The sequence below is a fragment of the Gekko japonicus genome, unplaced genomic scaffold (genome assembly GCF_001447785.1).
Source record: "Gekko japonicus isolate JY-2015 unplaced genomic scaffold, Gekko_japonicus_V1.1 scaffold1065, whole genome shotgun sequence".
NCBI classification, from domain to species: Eukaryota; Metazoa; Chordata; class Lepidosauria; order Squamata; family Gekkonidae; genus Gekko; species Gekko japonicus.
This window is the reverse complement of record NW_015172589.1, coordinates 103,048-126,981: the sequence shown is the minus strand read 5'-3', so window position 1 is coordinate 126,981 and position 23,934 is coordinate 103,048. Positions and strand designations below refer to the sequence as shown.

General features: G+C 44.8%; 1 protein-coding gene across 1 annotated transcript in view; it reads left to right on the top strand.

Annotated features, from left to right (window-relative positions):
* Positions 1-9,982: 9,982 nt before the first annotated feature.
* Positions 9,983-23,934, top strand: part of SFSWAP (splicing factor, suppressor of white-apricot family) — a gene marked incomplete at its 3' end in the record, with an annotated part of 112,336 nt that continues 98,384 nt past the window's right edge. The window contains exons 1-3 of the mRNA XM_015421496.1: positions 9,983-10,293; positions 16,237-16,406; positions 16,989-17,123. Coding sequence (XP_015276982.1) covers positions 9,983-10,293; positions 16,237-16,406; positions 16,989-17,123 — 616 coding nt within the window. The remainder of the gene's footprint in view (positions 10,294-16,236; positions 16,407-16,988; positions 17,124-23,934) is intronic.

Below are 23,934 nucleotides of genomic sequence, written 5' to 3'. Positions count from 1 at the left end.
ACCCAGATAACAGTCTCTGAACATGATGGAGTTTGACAAAGATTGCCAGCTGCATCCTCCTTAGGGAACTGAGTGACCCCTGGAATCAGTTAACCACAAATTTACGGCAGAGTCAGACGAGCATGTTCATGGCTTGGAGGGCTACTCCATCCAATTTGGTATAGTGGTTAGAAGCATGGACTCTAATCTGGGAGAAACGGGTTTGATTCCCCACTCCTCCACATGCAGCTGCTGGTGTGACCCTGGGTCAGTCACAAGTACTCTCGGAGCTGTTATCTCAAGGGCAGTTCTCGAAAGAGCTCTCTCAGCCCCACCTCCCTCACCGGGTGTCTGTTGTGGGGAGGGGAAGGGAAAGGGATCGTAAGCCGCTCTCTCTTCTTCTACTACTCATCGATACCAGCTGGGACTATCATCAGCCCCCTGTTTGGGCTGCCTGCCTTCAATTGCACAAACAGGAAGGTGGGCAAGCACAGGAATGCTTTGAATGCCTGCCTCCAACTGGTGTCTGGGGGTCTCTGGAATTACTGGGTAATCTCCAGACTGCAGAGATCAATTCCCCTGGAATTGGAAGGTGTTTAGGAAGGTGGACTGCGTGGCGTTGGACCGCACTGAGGCTCCACCCCCAAATGTCCGGAGTTTCCCAACCTCAATCTGGCAATCCTATGACAACACTCATTAGGCACCTGTTGCAATTAGCTTCTTCCCAACATTTGTTTGAAGATTAACTTTTTTTGCCATTAGTATTGTAATGAAATTCGGGCTGTGAACCCTCGAGTCTTGGTAAGGGGAAATTTCTGCCATTATTCACTTGTCAGAATCCAGCCAGGGAACCGGGCTCCAGCCAAGAAATGTGTCTCCTCCTTTGATGGCTCCCACATTTGCCTCCGTCCTCCTCTCTTGTCTCCCAGATACCAGGCCTTACTTATTATTCTCAAAATACCGGGAGGAAAACGGATGGTCTTCTGCCGAAGACACCCCTGCTACACGGCCGGCTAAACATTCATTTCCCACTGTCATTTTCCCCCTTGTCCTTTAACGAGATCGTTACATGCAATCATAATGGCTTTGCCCGACAGTTGCAGTACTCTTGGGATTTGGCCGCAAGGGAGGCAAGGGAGGAGAAGCAAAAATTAGAAGGATGGGAAGGTAAAGGAAAAGCAGTGCTGTTCCAAATGATTTTCTGAAGAACACACACAGAAATGGAGAGCAAGACTTGTACCAGTTTCAGCTGTGGAATCTCCACTGCACAGCATGGTGCAAACAGGTTTTTTAGTTCGCCCCAAAGGGTCAGCAACGGAGACACCAACTGGGGCAAGGCCTTCACGGGCTCACTCATGCCAAGCACTGGTCACCTTGATGGCTATGTGCCTGCACGGAGCAAAAACAGCAGTGAACCCTCTATTTTACACAATCTATTTCAAGGTCAGTCTTGCTACTCAGACTGGCAGAAGCTCTCCAGGGCCTAGGGTAGAGGTCTTTCACATCACCTCCCACCTGGCTCTGTTAACCAGAGATGTCAGGGATTGAACCTGGGACCTTCTGCATGTCAAGCAGAGGCTCTTCCCCTGAGGCACAGCCCCTCCCCAGGATTCATTTTGGATGGCAAAATATTGGGCACAGCAAGCTTTCAACTCGTGCTAGGGGGAGGTGGGTGATGCCGCCTGGTTCCCATCTTCTTCCCGCTGAGCTTGTACCATGTCATATTTTGTTCACAAAGCTCCCCTCACCTCTTGCTCCAGCCTTTGGAGGGTCCTGCTGGGTTGCATGTGCAAGAGGAGGAGGAGAATCTGCCCTTTCAAACTCCTTCCAAATGATCCCAAATGCAGTCTTGCCAGCTTCCTAAACTGTAAATATTCTCATTCCCTCCTGTTTTTAATTTAATCTTGTAAATCATTCATGGGGTGTGAAAAATGACACAATCGGAGAGTCTCTGCTACTTTATGGTTGGGCAAAATGACATTTACAAACCAGCAGAGTTATATTATTTGGTCAGTTAATTAGGCAGTTGAATAACTGCTCACAGCCGAACTCCCCAGAGGTATATTGGGCAATGCAACATATGCCGCAAATTGACTTGCATGAATGAACAAAAGGGATTTGTTTTATTGGTCAGAAGCTGTTGTTTTGAATGGATCTGAGGAATGCAAAGCTTAGCATTAAATGAATATCTGTGTGCTGGAGTGAGCAACTCAGCATGCCTAGACACTGGGGGGGGGGGGGAGGGCGCTACAGCACTCTGTGTTTAGGTGTTTATCTCCTTGAATGGAATGTCTCTCTCTCTTAACCTGGGAGTTGCCCTCTGACCCCTTCCCTCTTTCTTTGTCCTCTCACACTCTGCACATGGCCTTCTATAAAGACACGTCTTTGCAGGTCTCTCCTGTAGACACAATGCCCCCATAACCCCATAACCAGTGTTCCCCATAACCCCATAACCAGTGTTCCCTCTAAGCTGAGTGAGCTCACAGTTTCTTAGCCTCCGGCTCACACGTTTTTGTCTTAGCTCAGGAAGGATGGCTCCGGAGCAAACTAATTTAGGCAGCAGCCAAATTGCTCACTCACAACTTTAATGCCGGTTGCTCACAAAGTAGAATTTTTGCTCACAAGACTCCACAGCTTAGAGGGAACATTGCCCATAACCCCACACACACGATGCTGGACAAGCTGGCCATTTGTGATAAGGAAAGTACTCTTTAGAGCCAGTTTGGTGTAGTGGTTAAGAGCGCAGAATCTAATCTGGGAGAACCAGGGATTCCCCACTTCTCCACATGCAGCTGCTGGTGTGACCTTGGGTCAGTCACAAGTTATTTCAGAGCTGTTCTCTCAAGAGCAGTTCTCAAGAGCTCTCTCAGCTGCGCCTACCTCACAGGGTGTCTGTTGTAAAGAGGGGAAGGGAAAGGGATTGTAAGCTGCTCTGAGACTCCTTCGGGTAGTGAAGGGCGGGGTATAAATCCAATCTCCTCCTCCTCCTCCCAATCTGAATGTGAACTGGATCTGTTTGAATATAAGTTCAGCTCTTTTTTTTTGCAATATTCTTCTTGGGAGATTTATTTACTGCACTCAATATCACGCTTCTGTGACAAGGCAAAACTCTGCTATATTACCCAAATATCCCCATACTATGTGAAAAAGAAGAAGAGAAGAAGAGATTGGATTTATCCTCCGCCCTCCACTACCCAAGGGAGTCTCAGAGCGGCTTACAAACTCCTTTCCCTTCCCCTCCCCACAACAGACACCCTGTGAGGTAGGTGGGACTGAGAGAGCTCTGACAGAAACGGCTCTTTTTCAAGGACAGCTATTATCAGAACTATGACTGACCCAAGGTCACCCAGCTGGCTGCATGTGGAGGAGTGGGGAATCAAACCCGGTTCTCCCAGATTAGAGTCTGCGCACTTAACCACTACACCAAATGTGCAGGGAAAGACATTTGCCAAAGTTTCACGTTCCAGAAACAGAACCTACAATGAGACTGTGGAAGTAAGAAAGCTTGTTGGTAACTGGTCTTTCAGGAGACGAGCTCACTTGGACCATGAGGAATGGTGGGATATAAATGTTTTAATAAAGAAATAAGATGCAGATTTAGCCACCTCCTTATGGAACCCATGCCATAAGATGTACTGACGGTCACTGGCTTTGACAGCCCTAAAGAGGAATAGATAAATTCATGGCTGATAGAGCAACCTCCCTGTGGGTGGTGGAGATCTCCTGGGATTACAGCTGATCTCCAGACAACCAAGATCAGTCCACCTAGAGAAAAGGTCCACCGTGGGAGGTGGGCTCTATGGCATCGTACCCCACTGAAGTCCCTCCTCTCCCCAAACCCTGCCCTGCTCAGGCTGCGCTCCCCAAAATCCCCGGGTATTTCCTAACCTGGAGCGGGCAACCCTACAGACCCGTCAGTGGCTATGAGCCACAATTCCTAAACCGAATCTCTGTATTCAGAGGCTGTGTGTGTCCAAATATCAGTTCCCGGGGACTACAACAGAGGGAGGCTTGGGCCTCTGTGCCCCTTCTTGTGGGCATTTTCATTCCTGGGCATGTAGTTGGTCACTGTGGGGAGAAGGGTGCTGGACTAGAGGGACCTTTGGTCTAATAATAACAATTATTCGTATGGCAGTGTGTGTCGTATAGCCAGGAGATCCTAAGATGGTCTGGCGGTCAGAAGCATTACGCACCACTAGATGGTGAGCTAGAGTTGCTTTTGAGGCAAGCGATGTTTCAGAGGTGGTTTGCCATTGCCTGCCTCTGCGTCACAGCCCTGGTATTCCTTGGAGGTTGCCCTTCTAAATACTAGCCAGGGCCAACCCCGTTTAGCTTCTGAGATCTGATGGGATAGGGCTAGCCTGGGCTATACAGGTCAGGGCTACCTTTGGTCTGATCCAGCAGGTTAATCTTTATGCCCTGGAATTATTTTTCTCAAGGGTCGGCTGTACCCTACAGCTGTCTCCCATATAAGTCAATGATTGCCATTCAGTCCTATGTGGAAAAAACAAACTGCCCTTGGAGACACTAAAAGGGAACTGCTGAGAGTGCTGGACTAGAGTCCGGGTAGGGTTGCCCATCTTTTTACGGGGCCTGGAGATCTCCCAGAATTACAACTGGGTGTGCGGAGCTCTTCGGGGGTGGGGCTCCCCCTGGCAGGCCAACTGGCTGGTGGGCAGATTGGGGCCCCAAAATCAGGGGGACGGGAACCCTATGCAAAGCACCTGGTTTAGCACTGGATTGTGACTTGCAGCTATAACAGGAGACATTGTGTGGAAGGTACAAAACACACAGGACAAAACCATTTTGGAAGAGAGCGGCAAAATGCAAAGGGAAAAAAAATCTTTCGATCGTATGCCTTCAGAAACCCAAGACAATTCCTCCAGGGGGAATCTGCATTTTGGCACTGGTCTCAGGCATTTCCATAGCAACCGCAACCATCAGCACCAAAAGACAAAGCCCAAATTGAAAATATTTAATTACAAAGTGAGTGCTTTGTGCTTGTGTTTACAGGGAAACAAAAGTGCACCTCTTGTGTACCATTAATATTGCAAAAAAAAGAAAATCACAACAGAAGACAAAAACTGGATACTGTGAGCAGGCACTTCACTGGATCTTTTCACCCGTAAACTCATTAACTTCCTTTCTCTTCTTTTGCTTCTTTTCTTCCTCCCTTCCCTCACCCAACAAGCTTCCATGGCAGAGTGGGGATTAGAACCCGGGTCTCCCAGATCCAATGGAGATATTACAGCAATGCTGTGAATTCTGGGCATTCTCCGCATCTGAGGAAACAGATCTTGTAATAACGGACCCCAGAAACATTGCTTGGGAAAACGGGGGTGGTGGTGGTGGAGGTCCTGGATCCCTCGGAGATAAAATCATTCCTCCTCCCCCAAAATGTCATATTTTCCAAAGTATAAAGTACTACTTATCCATCATATGACAAAAGAGGTAAGGGGAACATGGCAAGGACATAGTCAGATTTATTCATAAGTAAACACAAGCTTTGGCAGACGTCCTTAAGGCAAAGAGGCATCACCTCCACAGCTCTCTGCCAAGGTTTGCAAACTGCCTAATCACACAATCCTTAAACAAAGAACAAAGTCCAGAGTTGCTGGAGGAGCAGAAGACCTCTCATGTTAATGGGTACCTTGAAGGCCTCCCTCTGTATTCACACTCCTTTAAGGGCTGGGGGGGCCAACAGTGGGAGGGCTTCTAATGTCCTGGCCCCACTGGTGGACCTCCTGATGGCACCTGGTATTTCTGGCCACTGTGTGATACAGAGTGTTGGACTGGATGGGCCTTTGGCCTGATCCAACATTGGCATCTCTTATGTTCTTATGTTCTTATCTGGTCAGTGGATGGAGGCAGGCAGATGAAATGGGAGGGGACGTTGAATTTCATCGGGCGCAATTACATCACTTCTAGCACGACCCAGAAGTTCCTGCCTTGCACCAGGATTATATACTAACAGTGTTGTCCTGGTGCAATGCTGGCACTTCTGGGCCACGCCAGAAGAGGCATCATTCCATAGTGACAAAGATCACCCTTGCCCGCCCCCCCCACAATAAGTATCTGCATCCCCCCCATCTCACCTGGCAACCCTATGTTTGATCCATGCCAGAGGCTGGAGGGCACTTCTCCTTGCCTCTGCAAACCTCAGGCACTTGGCATTTAGAGCGCAGTGGGAAGCAAGGCAATTACATTTGCATAGCTTTGCATATCTGCCTCCCTTTGTTGTTTCATCCCAGCAGTTCAGTGGATCAAGGCCATTAGAGTCGCATTTTAACTTAATCTCTATGCTAAAAAAAGCCTATCTCAAAAATCAGGGATTGTCTTGGAGCCTTGAAGCTCAATAAAATCAATTATTTATTTATTTATTTATTATTTTCCATTTGTATCCCGCCTTGCCAGGGAACTGGCTCAAGCAGCGCAATGTGTTACATGAAACACAGAAGAGGGAGTTGGAAAGGTATACAGGGTGGCAGAAAAGAGTATCTTGAACTAAGACCAGTTAGACCCAGGTTCAGAGCCCTGTAGGCCACGAAACATGGTGTCAGCAAAAATCCTACGCAGTTATTTCTGCCTAGATTCATAGAAATTAATGGACTTTGACTGGAATAACTGTGTGTAAGCTTACACTGTTAGTGACTATGGGTCAGTCATATTCTCAGCTTAACCTACTTCACAAATTGCTGTCAGGATATAACAGAGGAGGGAAGACCAAGGCATGCCACCTGGAGTTTCTTGGAGGAAAGATGAGACGAACATGTAAGAAATAATGAAAAATAAAGAGAGTCCAATGGCACCTTAATGACTATCTCTTTTTTGTAGTATAGGGTGGGGGAAAGCTGAAAAATAAATGTCCATATAATTCTGGTACATTCAACAGCTGTGAGACAGGACATAATTCAAGAGGTGAATTAAATTCCATCAATTAGGGTTGCCAACGTCCAGGTAGGGCCTGGAGATCTGGAATTAGAACTGATCTCCAGATGTAAGAGATCAGTTCCCCTGAAGGTGTCCCTACTGTGGTGCCAGAAGCCCACTAATACTTTTCCTGTCATCCACCAAGTGTTTTTAGAAAATGGGTAGATCCAGGTGCAGCTTTTACCTAGTAGGGCTTCTGACTGACCACTGGAGATTTATTTGGCTGGGCAGATTTTTTTAAAAAAGTTGCTTCAGCAGCAGCTGCCACCACAGCACAAGGTTCTTCACTGGAAGAAGAAAGGTAAGCTACTGCGGCCACTTTGTGGCTGGCTCTGCCTGCCTCCTGTGATGGCCATTTTGAGGCTGTGTCCACCACCCCATATGAGAATTACAATGGGTGCCCAGAGGCTCAAAAATGTTGGGAACTCCCGCCCTGGAGACATTGGCTGCTTTGCTGGGTATGGCATCGTATCCTGCTGAGATCACTTCCCTCCTGATACACAAATCTGAAGCCAAGGTAAACAAGTGTAATTACTGACACCACTGAGAGATGCAGTGAGTCAAATTATGTTTGTATGATGTTAACTGCTTGGTACCAATCAGAGATTCTTTAATGTGTAAATTATATGTGATGTCATTAGGGGTATGGCAGAATACAGCTTTGGAATTACTGAGGTGCTAAGGCATTCAGTCCTGTATTCCCTGTTTCAGTGCATTAAACAGATATTCATTTAATTCGTTGGACTCCGACTGTGTGTTTCCAATTCCACATGGGAGCACACAGGCACAGATTTGTGTATCACTCCCCAGGCTCCACCCACAAATCTCCAGGAATGTCCCAATCTGGAGTTGGCAACCTTGCCTTTCAATGGAGCAAATTTAGAGTCCAGTGGCACCTTTAAGACCAACGAAGGTTTATCCAAGGTATGAGCTTTCGTATGCATGCCCACTTTGTCAAATACCAACAGGGCTGACCACCTGGAATTGGCTTTCAATGCATTATCTTAGACTAGCAGTAAAGCCCGTTGTGAAAGCAATACAACGAGATCTAGAAGGAGGCTCTGGGGCAGTGCTCTGGCTTTGGGCAAACAGTGTCAATTTGCTGTGGTGACCTCAGCAGGGTATAATGACATAGTCCACTGTTTTCTCCAGAGGAACTGATCTCTGCTACCTGAAGAGCAGTTGTAATTGTGAGTGATCTGTAGCCCTCACCTGGAGATTGGCAGTAATTGTTACCCAGGACAAAATGGCTGGTTTGGAGGGTGTAGTCTATGGCATTCTACCTGTCTGAGGTCCCACCCCTCTGCAAACCCCACCCTCTCCAGGCTCCACCCCTCAAATCCCCAGGAATTTGTCAGCATGTAGTTGGCAACCCCATCTCCTTCCCAGCTAACCATCAACCTACCATTATCTGCCCCTTTGACTTCAGCTGACTTCTGCCCTCCCTTCTGCAGAGCAGTTGTAATTCTGAGTGCTCTCCAGCCCTCACCTGGAGATTGGCAACAATGGTTCCCTATGTGGGACTGACTGGTTTGGAGGGTGGAGTCTATGGCAGTGTACCTGTCTGAGGTCCCACCCCTCCTCAAACCTCCCCCTCTTCAGGCTCCATCCCTCAAATCTCCAGGAATTTCCCATCTGGAGTTGGCAACCCTATCAGGACTGGCCCCAATGTGTTTTCTCCCAAAGGCCAAAGTAGGTGACAGGACCAAGCTTAGTTGCCTACCAACAGGCACTGAGGGGAATGTAGGGTTGCCAGCTCTAAGGAGGGAAATACCTGGAGGTTTGGGGGGTGGATTCTGTAGAGGGCAGCATTGGGCGGGGGGGCGAGGCGGAAGGACTCAGCAGGTATAATGTCATAGGGTCTACCCTCCAAACCATCCATTTTCTCCAGGGGAACTGATCTCTGTCATCTGGAGATCAATTGTAACAGTGGGAGATCTCCAGGTCCCACCTGGAGATTGGCAACCCTAGGGGAAAGTCAGCTGCACAGCAGGGGGTTGAAGAGAATGGTTTGATGGCTGCTGGGCCAAGATTGGCAACAATAGTTCCCCAGGAGCCCCATCGTAAATGCACCAAACAATTCCTAAAGATTTTCCAAAACACTACTCTGTTTTGGGCTCCTGGGGAACTTTGAAGTAGCACCAAAGCTTTAAGATCTCTCCAGCTGTCACCTGGAGACTGGCAACAGCTTGTCTGGAGTGTGGGCAGTATGGCATTGTATCTGTCTGAGGTCCCCCTCTTCCTCCTCCTCCTCAGATTCCACCCTCAGCAGGCTTCATCCCTAAAATATCCTGGAAGTTTCCAACCTGGAGTTGGCAACCCTATGTACTGGAGTGTGGAATGGAGTGAAGTCCAATCAGCTTCCATATGCAAATGACCTTGGAATGCTGGGGGGGACTGCACAAAGCAGCCAGTCAACCCAGCCAGTGTCTTCTGAGTGGCAGTTCTTCCGGCCTAACAGTAAAGGGGCCAAATTTAGAATGTTCAATATAGAATGTTGCTATTCAATTATAATAAGGGAGAGACGGCATATTATCTACACAGCAGCAATAACAAGGGGAAAATGCTTCTATTGCATTTCTACTTAAAGGACTTATAAACTGCAGTCTCCCTGTTGGAACAAATTACACTAAACTAAAATAGCAGCTTTGTTAATAAGACACACCCATAAAGGTTTGCAGACCTAAAGAAGACCTTTAGGGACGAGCCCTTGAGCCGTTCCTTTAGAATAACCTTACTATTCTCCTCGACACTTTCGCTACCGGTTTCTCCGATGCCCCCTTTTCTTTGACGCCGTCCTAAAATCAGGGGCACTTCCAACCTTGCCCTCATCTTTGCCACACCGATCTACCCTTCAACCCGCCTGGGATTTTTCCGCCGCGCCCCAACAGCTGGTGACGAATCTGCCGAGCGGAAACGCGACCGCCTCTGGCTGGGCAGATTTCCCTCAGCGGCCGGAAGTGGCCCGGTCGCCATTTTGTCTCCTGGGCAATGGCGAACCTGAGAGGAGCGAAGCGGTGAGGAGCGGCCGGGCGACTCGAGGCTTCGGATTCCTTTCCCTCGCCTCGTCTCCATGTACGTCGGTCGGGCGAGCGCCGCGTTGGCGGCGGCGGAGGCCAGGCCGGCGACGCCGCCGCGGATTATGCTGGCGGGAGCTGGTGGCGGGGGGGGGCTCCCGGGTGCGGCCTGCTCCTCCGCCGCGGCTGGGGGCCCGGCTGGCGGCGGCGAAGGTGGCGGCGGCAGCGGAGGAGGCGGCGGCCGCGTGGAGTTGCTGGTCTTCGGCTACGCCTGCAAGCTGTTCCGCGACGACGAGAAGGCGCTGCAGCAGGAGCAAGGCCGCCACCTCATCCCTTGGATGGGCGACGCCTCCATCATGATCGATAGGTCGGTGCCACAGAGCCCCCCCGCCCGCCTCGCGCTGCTCTTGACGAGGGAGGGGGAGAAGGGGAGGGAGACACAGGTGGCCTCGGCCAGAGAAGCCGTCAAATATGTGTACGCATTCAAAAGGTGGTGGCTGGAGATCCTCTGGGATCACAACTCATCTCCAGGAGACCGAGACCAGTGCACCTGGAGAGAATGGCCACTTTGGAAGGTGGACCCCATGGCGTTTATACCCCATTGCAGTCCCTCCCCTCCCCAAAACCTGCCCTCTTTAGGCTCCACCCTCCAAACGTCTAGGTATTTCTCAAGCCGGGGCTCGTAACCCTAGCCCGTACCAAGAAATTATTATGTTATGTTTGATGTGTGTACTTCTGTGAGTGGGATTTCAAGCTGTTTTAACCGGGTGCCGGCCCCTGGTGTCGTACAAACTGTTGTATGTGTGTACATTCAGAATGGTGGACTGTAATGTGTGTGTTTGTATATGAAACAAACACATTTATATGTTGGAAGTTAATCTTATGGCCTAAGAAACAAAGTAAAAGATACATGTGTTTAAATATAATGGTTAAAAGTCTGTACATGTGCACATATGTTTTTATATGTATGTGTATATACATGCATACATGTATTATAACCACCTCTTCCCGTATGTTCCCCCAAGAGCACTACGATTGGGGAGCCTCCATCTCTTGGAAGTTCCAGGTCCCTGAGAGATTAAGTTTGCCCCTACTAGGGCCACGGCATTTTTGGTGGCGGCTCCTACCAGGTGGAACGAGCTCCCGGGGGAGATCCGGGCCCTGCGGGACCTTGCACACTTCCGCAGGGCCTGCAAGCTGGAGCTCTTCCGCCAGGCTTATGAGTAGGAGCCGCCGCCACCACTACTCCACCACCACGGTAGTGTGTCATTGGCTGCCCCCACTAAAGGGGGGTAAGCATTGCCTGGCAGGAGCTTACAGACAGGGTGCGGGAGACCGCGCTATCGAGAGAGCTAGCTAGCTGCCAAAATTGGGGTGGTTGCTCCCATCTTGGAAGAAGTGACATAGGAAGATTACAGCACCGTGATGTGGTATGGATTTTATTGTGGTTTTAAATGTTGTTATTCTGTTACATGTTTTATTGTATTTTATATCTCGGCTTTGCCACATGGGAGGGCGGGATACAAATCAAAACATACATAAATAATATAAGAATTTGTTTTCCGTAAGGATAACTAAAAGTGTATGCGTACATAGATATGTGTTTGAAACATTTTTAAACATAGGTATTTGTGAATATGTAAATGCATTTATATAAGTGTGTGTGTGTATGTATATCTATAGTAACAGCCAGAATAGCCCTGACAAGCCCAAGTTCATAAGAGCTTGGAAGCTAAGAAAGGTCAGCCATGGGTAGTGCTTGGATGGGAGCCCACCAAGGAAGTCCAGGGTTAATACACAGAGGCAGGCAATGGGGGACTACCTCTAGTCATCCCTTGCATTATAAACATGGGTCCATGGTTTTGGAACTACCATGAGTCTGTTGTGACATGACATCACACAGTTATTATTATTTATATACATGTGTATTACATATCCAAGTAGGAATATATGTACATATATTTTAATATATATCTAGAGTTGTGGGGTAAGCTGCCACCAGTATGCGGACAACATAGAAACCCTGAATAGGTCCTGCCTGGAGACAGTTCTGGGATGGAGGAGCGCTAACAAACTGAAACATAGTTCTGACTAAACAGGTGCTGCTGGTGGGGGAAGGTTTGGCCCAGGAATTGGAATACCTCTTGTGCTGGATGGTATTGTGCTTCATGCAAGGGAGCAGGTTCCTAGCATGGGGGATGCTGCTGGACCTGGGCCTCCTGTTAGATAAACAGGTGGCAGTGATGGCCAGGGGTGTGGTCTACTAACTTCAGCTGAAGCTGACGAACCAGCTGTGCAGACTTTTCTGGGCAAGAAAGATCTTGCTACAATGCTCTATGCCATGGTAACAGTACACCATATGTAGGGCTGCTCTTGAAGAGCATTGGGAAGCTACCGTGGGTACAGAATGCTGGGGCCAGAATGTTGGTTAGAGGGTGTCATAGGGACCCTGTCACTCCAGTCATGTTCCATATACCCAGATTTGCTACTGGGCCCAATTTGAGGTCCTGTTATTAACTACTTTGGCTTTTGGACAAGCATACTGTAAGGATTGCCAACTCCCTTATGAACCTACCTAGCCACTCCAGGCATGCTTGGAGGCCCCGCTTTGGGTGCCCCCACCATCTGAGGCTAGACAGGTAGCAACTTCAGGAAGGCCCTTCTCGGTTGTAACACTAAAACTTTGAAACTCCCTCCCCAGTGAGATTTGTCTGTTTCCCTCGATAGTTGTCTTCCACCAGCAGGTGAATACTTTGTTTTCATTGCCATTCCTCCTCTAACTGTTGTTGGCCCCCTTCCCTGGTTGTGGTGTTATGTGTGCAGGGTATTTATATATTTTATTGCTGTCACAATGTTGAGCTGTTTTGACATTTGCCACCTTGGAGACCCTGTTTGGATGGAAATATTTTAGATAAATAAATTTACACACTTTTGAGTGCGTACATATATTTATACATATATAAGATATAGAGTAAAGTTGGCAACTCTGTCATTATAACTTCTGTTTTAAAACAAACTAGCTCTTGTGCCTCTTGCCAGTAGCCTGTGATGAAGAACAAATTTAGCAGTGAAGTTCTTCCTTCATTTGGGTGTGTGTGTGTGTGTGTGAAAATTTTCTGTTCCTGAAGTTCACCATCTCAGGATACTATAAAGAGACACATGAACAGGGCCAATAGGATTACTAGTTTAAAAATAATGCTTCTGTTCTTGTGCCTTTATCAGCAGCTTCAGGTACAAGCAGTTAAGGGGAGGCTCTTCCCATCATTGCTGCCCCACTCCATAGCAGAAAAGGATGCCCTCCCCTTTCAATTGGCAATGGTACTGTCTTTTGTAGCAGCCTGTCACAACGAAGTTTTTCAATCCATGGAGGCAGATGATGAAAATAGATGATGCAAAAAACCCTTCCCTGCTCATTTTCTGCTTATTAGCTTCTGATAAAAACACAGGGCTAGAGCAGATTGAATTTAAAAATGCCACAGGATCTGAGACTTGTGACTTGACTGATTAAAGAGCCCCTGGCCTCTCCCATTCTCTTTTCCTCCCTGGCAGAGGGTTACTGTGTTACTGGGCCCACCCCCCTTGCAGGTGGAGGCAATCTCCTTTTCAAACCAAACTTCATAATGGCTTCTCTTAGTACAAAGGAGGCTGACCTTTTCTTTTTTTTGTATACCTGTGGAAGAACAAAATGGCATATTGTATTTTCCTGTGGATTGTGTATAGATTTGTAAATTAGTTAATCCTGGCTGGTGTTGCTGTACTTGATAAGCCTTTGGTGCTACTTTTCTGTGACATGTCCGGAATGTTTTGCACACAGTCAGGCCCACTTCAGCTTTCAGGAAGACCGGCCACACTAGTAATGATGGATTGTGCATTATTGAGTGTTGTTCTCTTATATCGTATTTCAATTGGGCTTTTCCTTCAAGGCTTTCAGTGTGACGTGTACCGTAACAGCAGCACTGGGAGGCAGGGTCAGCTGTGACATAGCCAACTGCTTTAAGGCCGCACATTGAGCCTTGTGGTTGTCAGGGTGTGATTCTGGGATTCCTGTGTCCAGGCCCAACATTTTTGATATGTTAACGGTGCTGGTATTTAATAATGTGTCTGACATGATGAAGGCTAGGTGTACTTATCAACTAATCCTTGAGTGACGGCAGTTGCTCCCACAGTAGTCTGCGTCCTGCTTACCTTTGTGATGGATTGTAGAATTTTGTTAGAAACTTGGAAGTCCTGATTATTGTTCATAAATGGAAATCCTGTGACAGTTTGTGGGTTGGTGGCTACTGCAGTTTAAACAAACCATATCAATATTTTTCTGGTTGTATCAAGTTGAACTTCATTACTCCAGATGATTGAATAATCTTTGAGTATGAAGCATTGACTCTGTCGTTCAGTGTCTGGCTGGGTAGGAAATCTATGCAAAGTGGGACTGAAACCACATTGATTTCGGTCTGGGTAAGGTTCTCCATGAACTCAGTGGAAGAGAGTCTGAAGGGCTTTGGTTTGAAAAGGAGCACGTGGCATATTGTAGGTGTTTGCTCTTTCCATTTCTCTTCCACACAAGTCTTACCAGTTAGCAATAATTCCAGGATCCAAACTGGGGAGGATCCCAGTTTTTATGATATAAATATTCCATCTTTGATATCACAAAACAGGCTGGATTGAGGAATTGTCTTGCAGTAGAGCCTCAAAGTGAGTTAGGACATCTGTAGAGATTCTGTGTATAAGAAAGTGGCATGGAACTAATAAATGCCTTAGTTTTGCTGCTTGACCAGACAAGCTTTTCCAGTTTTTAGTATTTGTGCTAAGTGGTAGATTGAAGATTGGTTTGGAGAACTTAGTTACACAGGTTGAATGGCAGTTTAAATTTAAGGGCCTTGTTTGATTCTTCAATATCCATGGAAAAGATATCAGTAGGAAGTTTATATTTACTACAAACACATTTTTTAAAAAATCTCATCCTTTTCTGAAGGTGTACTGCGGAGTAAAAGCATCCAAAATCTGGAATGAATTGGCTTGACAAATGGTGGGAGCAAACTGTACATATGCCCATGGATCTTTAAACCAGTTAATCTACATTTGTAAATTAAGGAGGTTTCACAAGCATGTTCTTAACCACAGCATTGAATTGGTTTAATTTATGCACTGAATTAGCAGAGGAAAAAGAATTAGGCACCTGAATACAGTGGAGGTATTTGAAAGCTTTTCCTAGCCCTTCACTAATCACCGTATTTGGAAATCCATATATCATTGTGAGCAGCCCAGAAAAATTGTTCATTGTTCTGCAGAAGTGAACTTGGAATTGAAAGATTCACAGCAAAAACTCTTATGGGAAATGCTTTTCAGTTAGCTAGGCTGATGTGCTGCTTGCAGTGTTTTTGAACTCTTTCTATCAAATTTTCAATGCCAGATCCATCCAAGACTAATGGAATTTGGCTTTTCCGTCAGCTCATTTTTTTCCTTTTTGCAAGGAAAATACCAAACTATCCTAATTCTATTCAGTGAATTAAACCAGCCCTGCAGATGAGTCCATAGATGTTACTGGACTGCTTGCCAGCACAAACATTTGAGGCAGTTTTGTGGTTTACGAGACTATCCTTGCCTATACACCTGCAGTTGGATTTCACTTGCCCCAGGTGACTAGCGGAGTGGCTGCTTGAAATCCAAAACTAGACAATTTATTCCTAGTCACAAGGTGTTGTATGCCTCTAAGCATTTTTTGTAACTTCGATAATGAACCTCCTTAAATTGCACATTTGTGTTACTGTTCCTATGTATGTGTGTCTCTCTATCACATAACCCAGGACTTCTTTCCTCAGCCGTATGGCTAGGGGCCGAGCCTAGCCATGATTTTACCTCCAATGGACGCAAGTTTCTTTGGTGAAGATTTCTCCTGAGAGTTCGAGTAGCAGAAAGAAGCGAGGAAATTGCCACCGTTTGGTTCTTACGGATAGGTATTTATGTATTTGGGTTTGTGTAAATGTAAGCTATTTTGACTTTCCAGAAAAAAAAAAGTCTTTTGTCAAGGGAGTGTTGAATGGTTGAACCATAAACGGTAAGAACTGTAAAGGAATCGCTTCCTCTTTAAATTAAGTTATTTTGCCTTTAATATTACTAGTCCTTTAATGGGGAGCTGAGACTTTTTAAAAAATAAAAAAAGAACTTTATAGTGGGCAAGAAGTGATTAGTCAGATTAAATTAGTCTGAAGTTAACTGAATTGATTTTTTTTTCAATTTTATGTGGTAAGTATTTGTGTAGTGGCAGAAACCCAAGTCCAAAGTTCTTCCATTGACCATTCTTTTCATGTTGCAGGTATGATGGGCGTGGTCACCTGCATGACCTTTCTGAATACGATGCTGAGTATTCCACATGGAACAGAGATTACCAGTTGTCTGAAGAGGAGGCTAGAATAGAAGCCCTCTGTGATGAAGAGAGGTATTTAGCCTTGCATACGGACTTGCTTGAGGAGGAGGCAAGGCAAGGTATTGCTCAAGGATAACTTCTGGAGTTAGAACACATTTAATTGAAAATTTAAAATAACTTTTTAAAAAAAATTAAACTTGTTCCCACTTATTTTATACTCACTCTTTCTGATATTATTTTGACAGTACCCAGTGGATTCGAAAAACAGGCGTCTTTGCGTATCTGAGAGGACCTCAGGATAGTTTATATATAGAGCCTCACAGAAATTGCCCAAGTTTTGAGGGCAGACTGAGAACTGAGACACTTTTAACTGTTCTTCTTTAACAGTATTGTATGAATGAAAGTTTATGTCTTTGCCTTTGCTTGAAGTAAGAATGATTAACTCTTAAGACACTTATCTCGGCAGGGGAAAAATGATCAACACAAAACATGCCTTCTGCCCCCTTTCCTTTTGGGTTCTCAGTAACTTGTTGGCAGAAGTCTCAGTATCTACAAATGACTCATGTGGTGAACTTGTTTTAATGTTTGTATTTGGATGTTAGGAGTAAACCCTTAACATACTTTCTGATTTTTTAAAAAAAACTCAAACTGTAACTGAAATGTGTCCATTTTTTAATTGAATTTTACATTTTTGTTCCAAGAGGAAGAATACAAGAGGTTGAGCGAAGCTTTGGCGGAAGATGGTACCTATAATGCAGTGGGATTCACTTATAGTAGTGATTATTATGATCCTTCTGAACCCACTGAAGAGGAAGAACAGCCTTCAAAAGCAAAACGTAAGCAGTTCCATAGATTAAGAGGGCACTAAACTATTCGTTTTTTCAGGAGTAGCAATTTGTAGCTTAAAATGATACTTGTAACTGCAGATTGAGGAGGGGATGTTTTCCAGCATAATTTGTAAAATGCAATCTGTGCCTGTTGGCAGTGTTGTGCTGAGGTTTTATTATGTAATGGTGTCAAAGGAGAAGTGTGTCCAAATGAGAAGTGCGTCCACCTGAAGAGGGACAGAAGGGAGGGATAAACTTCCCAACAAGGCAAGGTCAAAGAGAAAACACAGCAGTGCCTTCTCAGAGTGTGGTGCCCTGTAGACCCGGGCTAGTATGTCTGCTGATTGCCTTAAGGTTGACGCATGACTTTTTAGCAAGGTTTAATGTATTACGCACCAACACATCAGTATACCATCGACGCCCTGGAGGACATCTGGATATGGGCATGGATTACCAAAGCCCTAAATATACTTTTTTGCATCATGGGCAAGAATGGGACGTTTAGAGGACTGCCATCTTGTTTTTAGATAGCTCTGCTTCAGATAGGTTATAAATTATGATGTAATTTTAATATTTTGTATTGTTTTTTACTGTTTTATTAGCTATATGCTGTTAGCCGCCCTGAGCCTCCGGGGAGGGCGGGATATAAATGTAAATAATAAATAATAATCAATAAATAAATTTCTTCTGCTTTGGCTTTCTGCTATTGGCGCCCAAGACAGCTTATAGTACTTAAAAACAGTACGGGCAAATGCAAATTGAAGGTGATAGCATGAAGTTGAAAAACCGAGTGTGCCAGACACACAAAAAGAAAAGAAAGCAATGGAGAAGGCAAAGTTAGAGCTGAGAAGAATAACCAAGATGAGACTGTGCCAGAGGCCCAAGAAAATGGAAACAGCTTTCCCTGATGCTTGACTGAGAATTGTCATTGGGGCTACGGGCTAGTTATATTTACTGATTAGGTTTTTCCAGAAGCAAGTCGCTATCATAGAAAAGGCCCTCTCCCTGGTTGCCACCTGCCTTCTCAAGGTTCTTGGTTTTCCTTGATGTCTTTCCTTGGGAAATTGGACCTGAGACTCTGTCATCTTTGTCTTCTCCATTGTTGGGTCTGAGAATCTCTAATCTTTGTCTTCTCCGTTGCTTTATTTTTTTTCTTGGTAATGTGAGTGCAAGCCACAGAGTATCAACTACCTTTTTAAAAATTACATTTAGGGAAACGAACACTTTTGTTTGTGTGTTTTAAGTTTAAGTATCTGTGGGCTAGAGTAGTTTTCTTAAATTTTCTATTTTTAGGGTGAATATACAGAAGATGCACATGTAACGTGGGAGGTACTCATAGGTTTGGTTAAGTCACATAATTGGCAAGGATTTTAAAATGAAGCCTGCATGTGAAGGTTTCATAAACACAGACTTCCTTTTGCTGCATTAAGTGATGAATAATTTATCACAATAAGCTAGAGAATTCTGGGAAATGGTTTTTGATTGACTACAAGTCAAACAAGAAACCTTTTCAGAATTGACAAAGCATGTCCACAGGATATATTTTCTTCCATGTCCGTACAGCCCCCTGTTAATGTAGCTCATTCCATGCTATGTACAGCTACCTGTTAATGCAGCTCATTGTGCCATTCAGTACTTTTAATGGTGACATCAGCACGAATAACTATTGCACGTGCATTTGGTTGACACGCTGCTCTTTTACACTGGTGGGAGGCAACATGTGTTCAGCATTCAGTGTTCTTATGTTGGAAATCTTGCTAATGGTATCTGGACGGGTTCTTGAATTGTGGCTGCCAGACATCTTATTTGCTGATGAGACTTGAATGAAGGTTCAGACTTGGCCTAAGCAATTGGATAGACCAGAGGCTAGATAAACACCTCTGTCTGGATCTCTTGCTAATAAGAACCCCCTCCCTTGTTAATGTTAGTCTGCCAGTCACGGAAGCAAGATTGATGGCTTTACAGCTGCTGCATTAAGATTTTTAGCAGCTTGAGTGCCCTGACTAGTCTAATCCAGTCAGAACTTGGAAACTCAGCAGGGTTGGCTAGGGTTAATACTTGGGTGGGAGACCACCACGGAAGTGTTGGGCAGCTATGCAGAAGAAGGCAGTGGCAAACGGTCTCTGCTCATCTCTTGCTTTGAAAACCCTGTGGGCCCTAGAGTTGCCATGAGTCACTTGTGACTTGACAGCAGGCACACAGTTATAGCTATTGAGAAGTTTTGGGGGTGAGTGGGTTGATTTTATTTGAATCTAGCTTTGGGGTGACTGGGTAGGTCTGTTTTATGTTGCAAGCTGCTTTGAGCAGTTTCTCTGAAGAGGCAGCCTGCTGTTCTTTGTGGCCAGATTCCTGTCTTCAGTGCTGCTGCATTTGTTGTGAGCCAAATGGGCGGGACTGGAGGAGTAACAAAACACATTCGTGCTGTGGCAGGAATCTTTTGGCCTGCCGTGACTGCATGCTTGGCTCATTCCAATATTTCTTTGTGCCCTTTCAAGAGAAGCTTTTGGGCACTCCGGAGTTGCTGTAGGGGGTAGCCCTTGGGAGTAGATGGATCTGATCAGTGATAATAAATGTATGGGCATTAGCCTTGTAGGGAGCACAGAAGCCTATGATTTCCATGTAAATAAGTTCAAGCTTTAGAGCACTTTCCCCAAACTTTTAACAGCTGCAGTGTACTCTCTTCCTGGGAAAAAAATAATTAAGGAATCCTTTTGTTCTGGTGTCCAGAGAGGCATCTGAGCAAGGTCTTCTGCAGGTTCCAACCTGCAAATGGGCAAGATCAACAACTGCCTGCACACGTGCCCTCTCCGTGGTGGCCCCCACCTTATGGAACGGCCTGCCCAAGGAGGTCAGGAAGGCTCCCACTCGCCTGGCTTTCCACAAACTCTGCAAGACCGAATTATTCAAGAGGGCTTTTCTGTGCAGGCAATAGAGTTGCACGGTACTAAATGATTTGCAGAGTTACTTAAATAAATCATTAGGGACTCTGGGTCTGTACTGTACTGTTCAGCTTGCTGAAACTAGGATCCTGCTGTGTGATTTTTGCATGATTTAATGCGTCATGTTAAGACTTGCGCTTTCCTTAGTTCTTTTTTAGATTTCTGATTGGTTCTACAACCCTAGTCTTTCTGTATTGCTTATTGAACACCCCATCCTTTCGATTGTGTTGACTCCCTCTGTGTAATCTGCCTCAAATCCAAGTGAGACTCGCCGGCAATAAATGGCACAAATGAAATAAACAGTAGAAATAAATTAAACACAAGTGTGACAGCATGATCATTCTGGGGCCTGACAGTGCCTTCAGAATGGAAAGTCAGTACAACGACCATACAGCATTTTGTCTCATAAAAGGAGCACAGGGCCTCCGGTGAAGGCAGGTGATTTTTTCTTCTGCCCTCCCGTATGTATTGCTCATTCAGTCACTCAGAATGCAAAGCGCCAGTAGAATTACCCCCCCCAGCAGGGGCTGAGAGGAAGCCCAGAGCAATTAAGCACGGGAGCCTGTGATTTGCTGCATTCACGCCACCAGTTCTCTCATAGCACCTCACTGTGCTCTGACATACAGTTTTGAGAATTACTGGTTTACAGAGCTCAAAATACATAATTAGCAAAGTTCTAGGAGGAATATAGCTAACTCTGTCAGTGATTGTCATAAGCAGTTTGAAAAATATGCTGGTCTTTTTCATAACTTTATGCTAAATATTTATTGCACAGGTTTTTAGGCAAGGTTTTATTTTGCAGGTTCTCTTTAAAATTCTAATTAGCCATGTGTATGATGCTGATGGACATGTATTTGACACATGACCAGCCTGAAACAAGATGGAACTAACTGTTTCCCACTTTAAAAAAATGTCTGTTCTGGGGTCTTCTAGCAGTGATCCTTAGTTGCCAAAGATTACCAATTGGCTGTTTTAAATAATTTCTCCTAATTGATAGAAATATGTTGCAACTTTGTTTCAGTGCAGTGTAGAAGCAGAATATTTTTTGGCAGTTATGCCATGGAGGACACTGAACAATCCATTTTGCAGTCATTGTGAAGATTAGGGAAAAGTGACTCTGTGGTTTAAATTTGGGCAAGACCTGTATGTTTTGTTCCTTGCCAAACCGGCTGTGAAAGGCATGTAAGGGAACTGGCCAGTTTTCTGAGCTATTCAAGCTATCCAAATCCTACTTGAGGGTAGCAAGTTGGAATTCCAAACACTGTTACAGTAAATGGTTCCTTGTACATAGACATGTGAAGGCTCATTCCCCCCTAAGGACTTTTGAGGGAGCACTGGAAAAAACTTATGAAATATTTTTGCTTTTGGTGTGCATGAGATGCTTTTTAAGATAAATTTTTACTCAAAATGAGTAGTGTGAAGATTTTTTTAATGCAAATTAATGTACAACATTAGAGATTAATAATTCCTGGTGCTGTGTAGATATATATGGTATTTTTAAAGATATTGTTATTGCTTACATGTAACTAGTTTTGTGTAACACGCTATTAAAGAGGTCATTGTTTTCAATATCCAAATATGCTTCCAGTCCTGTTGTGATTATATGATATGGTTTCTGGCCAAGTAATAAGATTTTATTTTACCTACTACAAAATTTTTGTTTTCTATTTATACCTTTTACTTCTCAAATGGCAAAAACTAATATATGTACTAAATTAACATAAACAGAGCTCTCTCTCTCTGTAAATGGTTATATTTGCAATTTTTTAAACTTAGGCTTTTTATATTTTACAAATAGGTCAACAGTAAAAGAAGGTAGAGTTGATAACCGCATAGGCATTTAACTGTTTCTCAAAACTGGTTTTTTCTCCCCTCCATAGCCTCAGAATTTCCAGAAATTGTGTATCTCTGCTTGTAAAGTTAAAAATGTGAGCACACTCCCCCCCCCTTTCTGGTCACTCCTTGGGAAATTAAAGATGCTTTCAGCATTTGGTAATGACAAGGCTCACCGTTGTGTCAGATCTTGCAATGCATTTGCAGAGTTTTCACCACCACTAGAGAGAAACAGATGTGCTTCAGGCAGATCATTAAAGCAGGCTCCCTGTAGTGAACTTTCTTGTCTAAAAGTGTCTTTCAAAACACACTTTTGTGGAGCAGAAGTGGGTTGAAAGGGAGTTTTGCAGGAACACTTGAAAATCTTGGGAAAGTGTAGGCAGTTGTTCAAGCAGACAAAGGGATTTATCTTTTGCAGTCTGCAGAATTTGGGACAAAGAGCACACACCATTTTGCCATCCTGTTGGTCTTTGTCATTGCAGAACAGAATTGTACCATTTAAGCAGCAGTACTATGCAGAGAAAGGTACACCAGAGTTTGATTGCTTGCATGTGTTTAGGGATCAGTTGTAACTTGCACAAACTGATTGCTAGGGATTTCCCTGGAGGAATTTCCCTCCGATATCAAAGTAAATCTCACAAAATTAATTGCTTAAGTTTGTTCCAAGTTATATAAAACAGCCTAACCATGGCAAGACTATTTCAGTTACACGTGGTCCTGTTTTTAGAGGTATGAACTTTTCAGAAAAGTCTACATTGTCCGAAATCGATTGTATTTGTTTCAGCAGGCTTATTTGATTTGTAATCAGTAAACAAAACTAAAAAACCTCAAAGAGTCTACCATGGTAATTTCACATTCTCTGTAGATGTCTCAGACGTTTTACCCTCCGCAGTGGAGAGCTGAGGGATTGTAACAATTATAAGGAAAAGAGGTTTTTGTTTATCACAAACATACATGATATGTCTGTCTATTGGGTCCTAACTGCTGCCAGCGGAAGGAATGTGGATATTGGTTGTGTTCCTCTCCTCTCCTGCATCTGTTCAGGCCCCTGTAAAGTAGATTCCTGGGATGGTGGGATGCCACGCAGGTTGGTGGGCTCTAGTGGGAAGGGAAGGAAGCAGCATCTCTCTTCCCTTTCCCGTCTTCATCTTCTTGTTGTCAGAAAGGTTTCCTGGCACTTCTGCAGGCAGTAGCAAGGATCTAACCCTGAGTGTTTAAAAAAGCAACTAGGAGTATGCACTTTTCCTTGAGAAACAGTAAAGGTACAGAGAATGTACAGTTCCACTATCTACTAATTTTGCTGCTATATTTGTGTTTGTTCTTTTTGTAAGACATTGTATCTTATATTTTTGACGTTGGTGTATTAAGGACTAAGTGGCGTTGTTCCTGAAAGCCTTGAGCTAGCTTTCTGATATCTATGAAAAGAATCATGAATGTAAAGGGGGATGCAACAAGGGGGGGGGGCAGAGAGCAGGCAGTTTGCTTCAGACTATCAGATGAATTGCACGAACTCTTAAAAGGTTTCTCTCTAGCCAGCAGGAGATAACATGGTTGCAACCAAAGCTTTATATTGATGTTTAGGGGAGTCTTTCACTGCATGCCCCCCGTATTGCTCTCACACTGACTCACAATATGTATGCTTTGAAGATAATGTTTTCTCTTACTAATTGGATCTGGTCAGAGGAATCATATATGCTGGCGTGTCGCCTGTGATGTTGCACAGAAAAGCAGGTTCTTAAAAAAAAAAAAAAACGCTGCTTATGTCAAAGTCTGAGGGAAAAGGGGTCTTTCGCTGTTTGGTCTTTCACCTTTTGGTCTTGGTCTGAAATCTGACATCTGGATCAGTAGCCAAAGGGTTTGGCTTCTGAGGGAACAGACATTTGGGAGTCAGTGTTTTCTGACAAGCAGTAGTCAGAAAAGTACTTCTGCAGAGAGAAGAAGAGAACCCCCATTGTCTTAAATATATTAAAACTGCTCTGAGGCAGAATTTAGATTCTCAGTCAGGAAAGCTACAGATCAGTCTTATACAGACAAATGATACTGGCGAC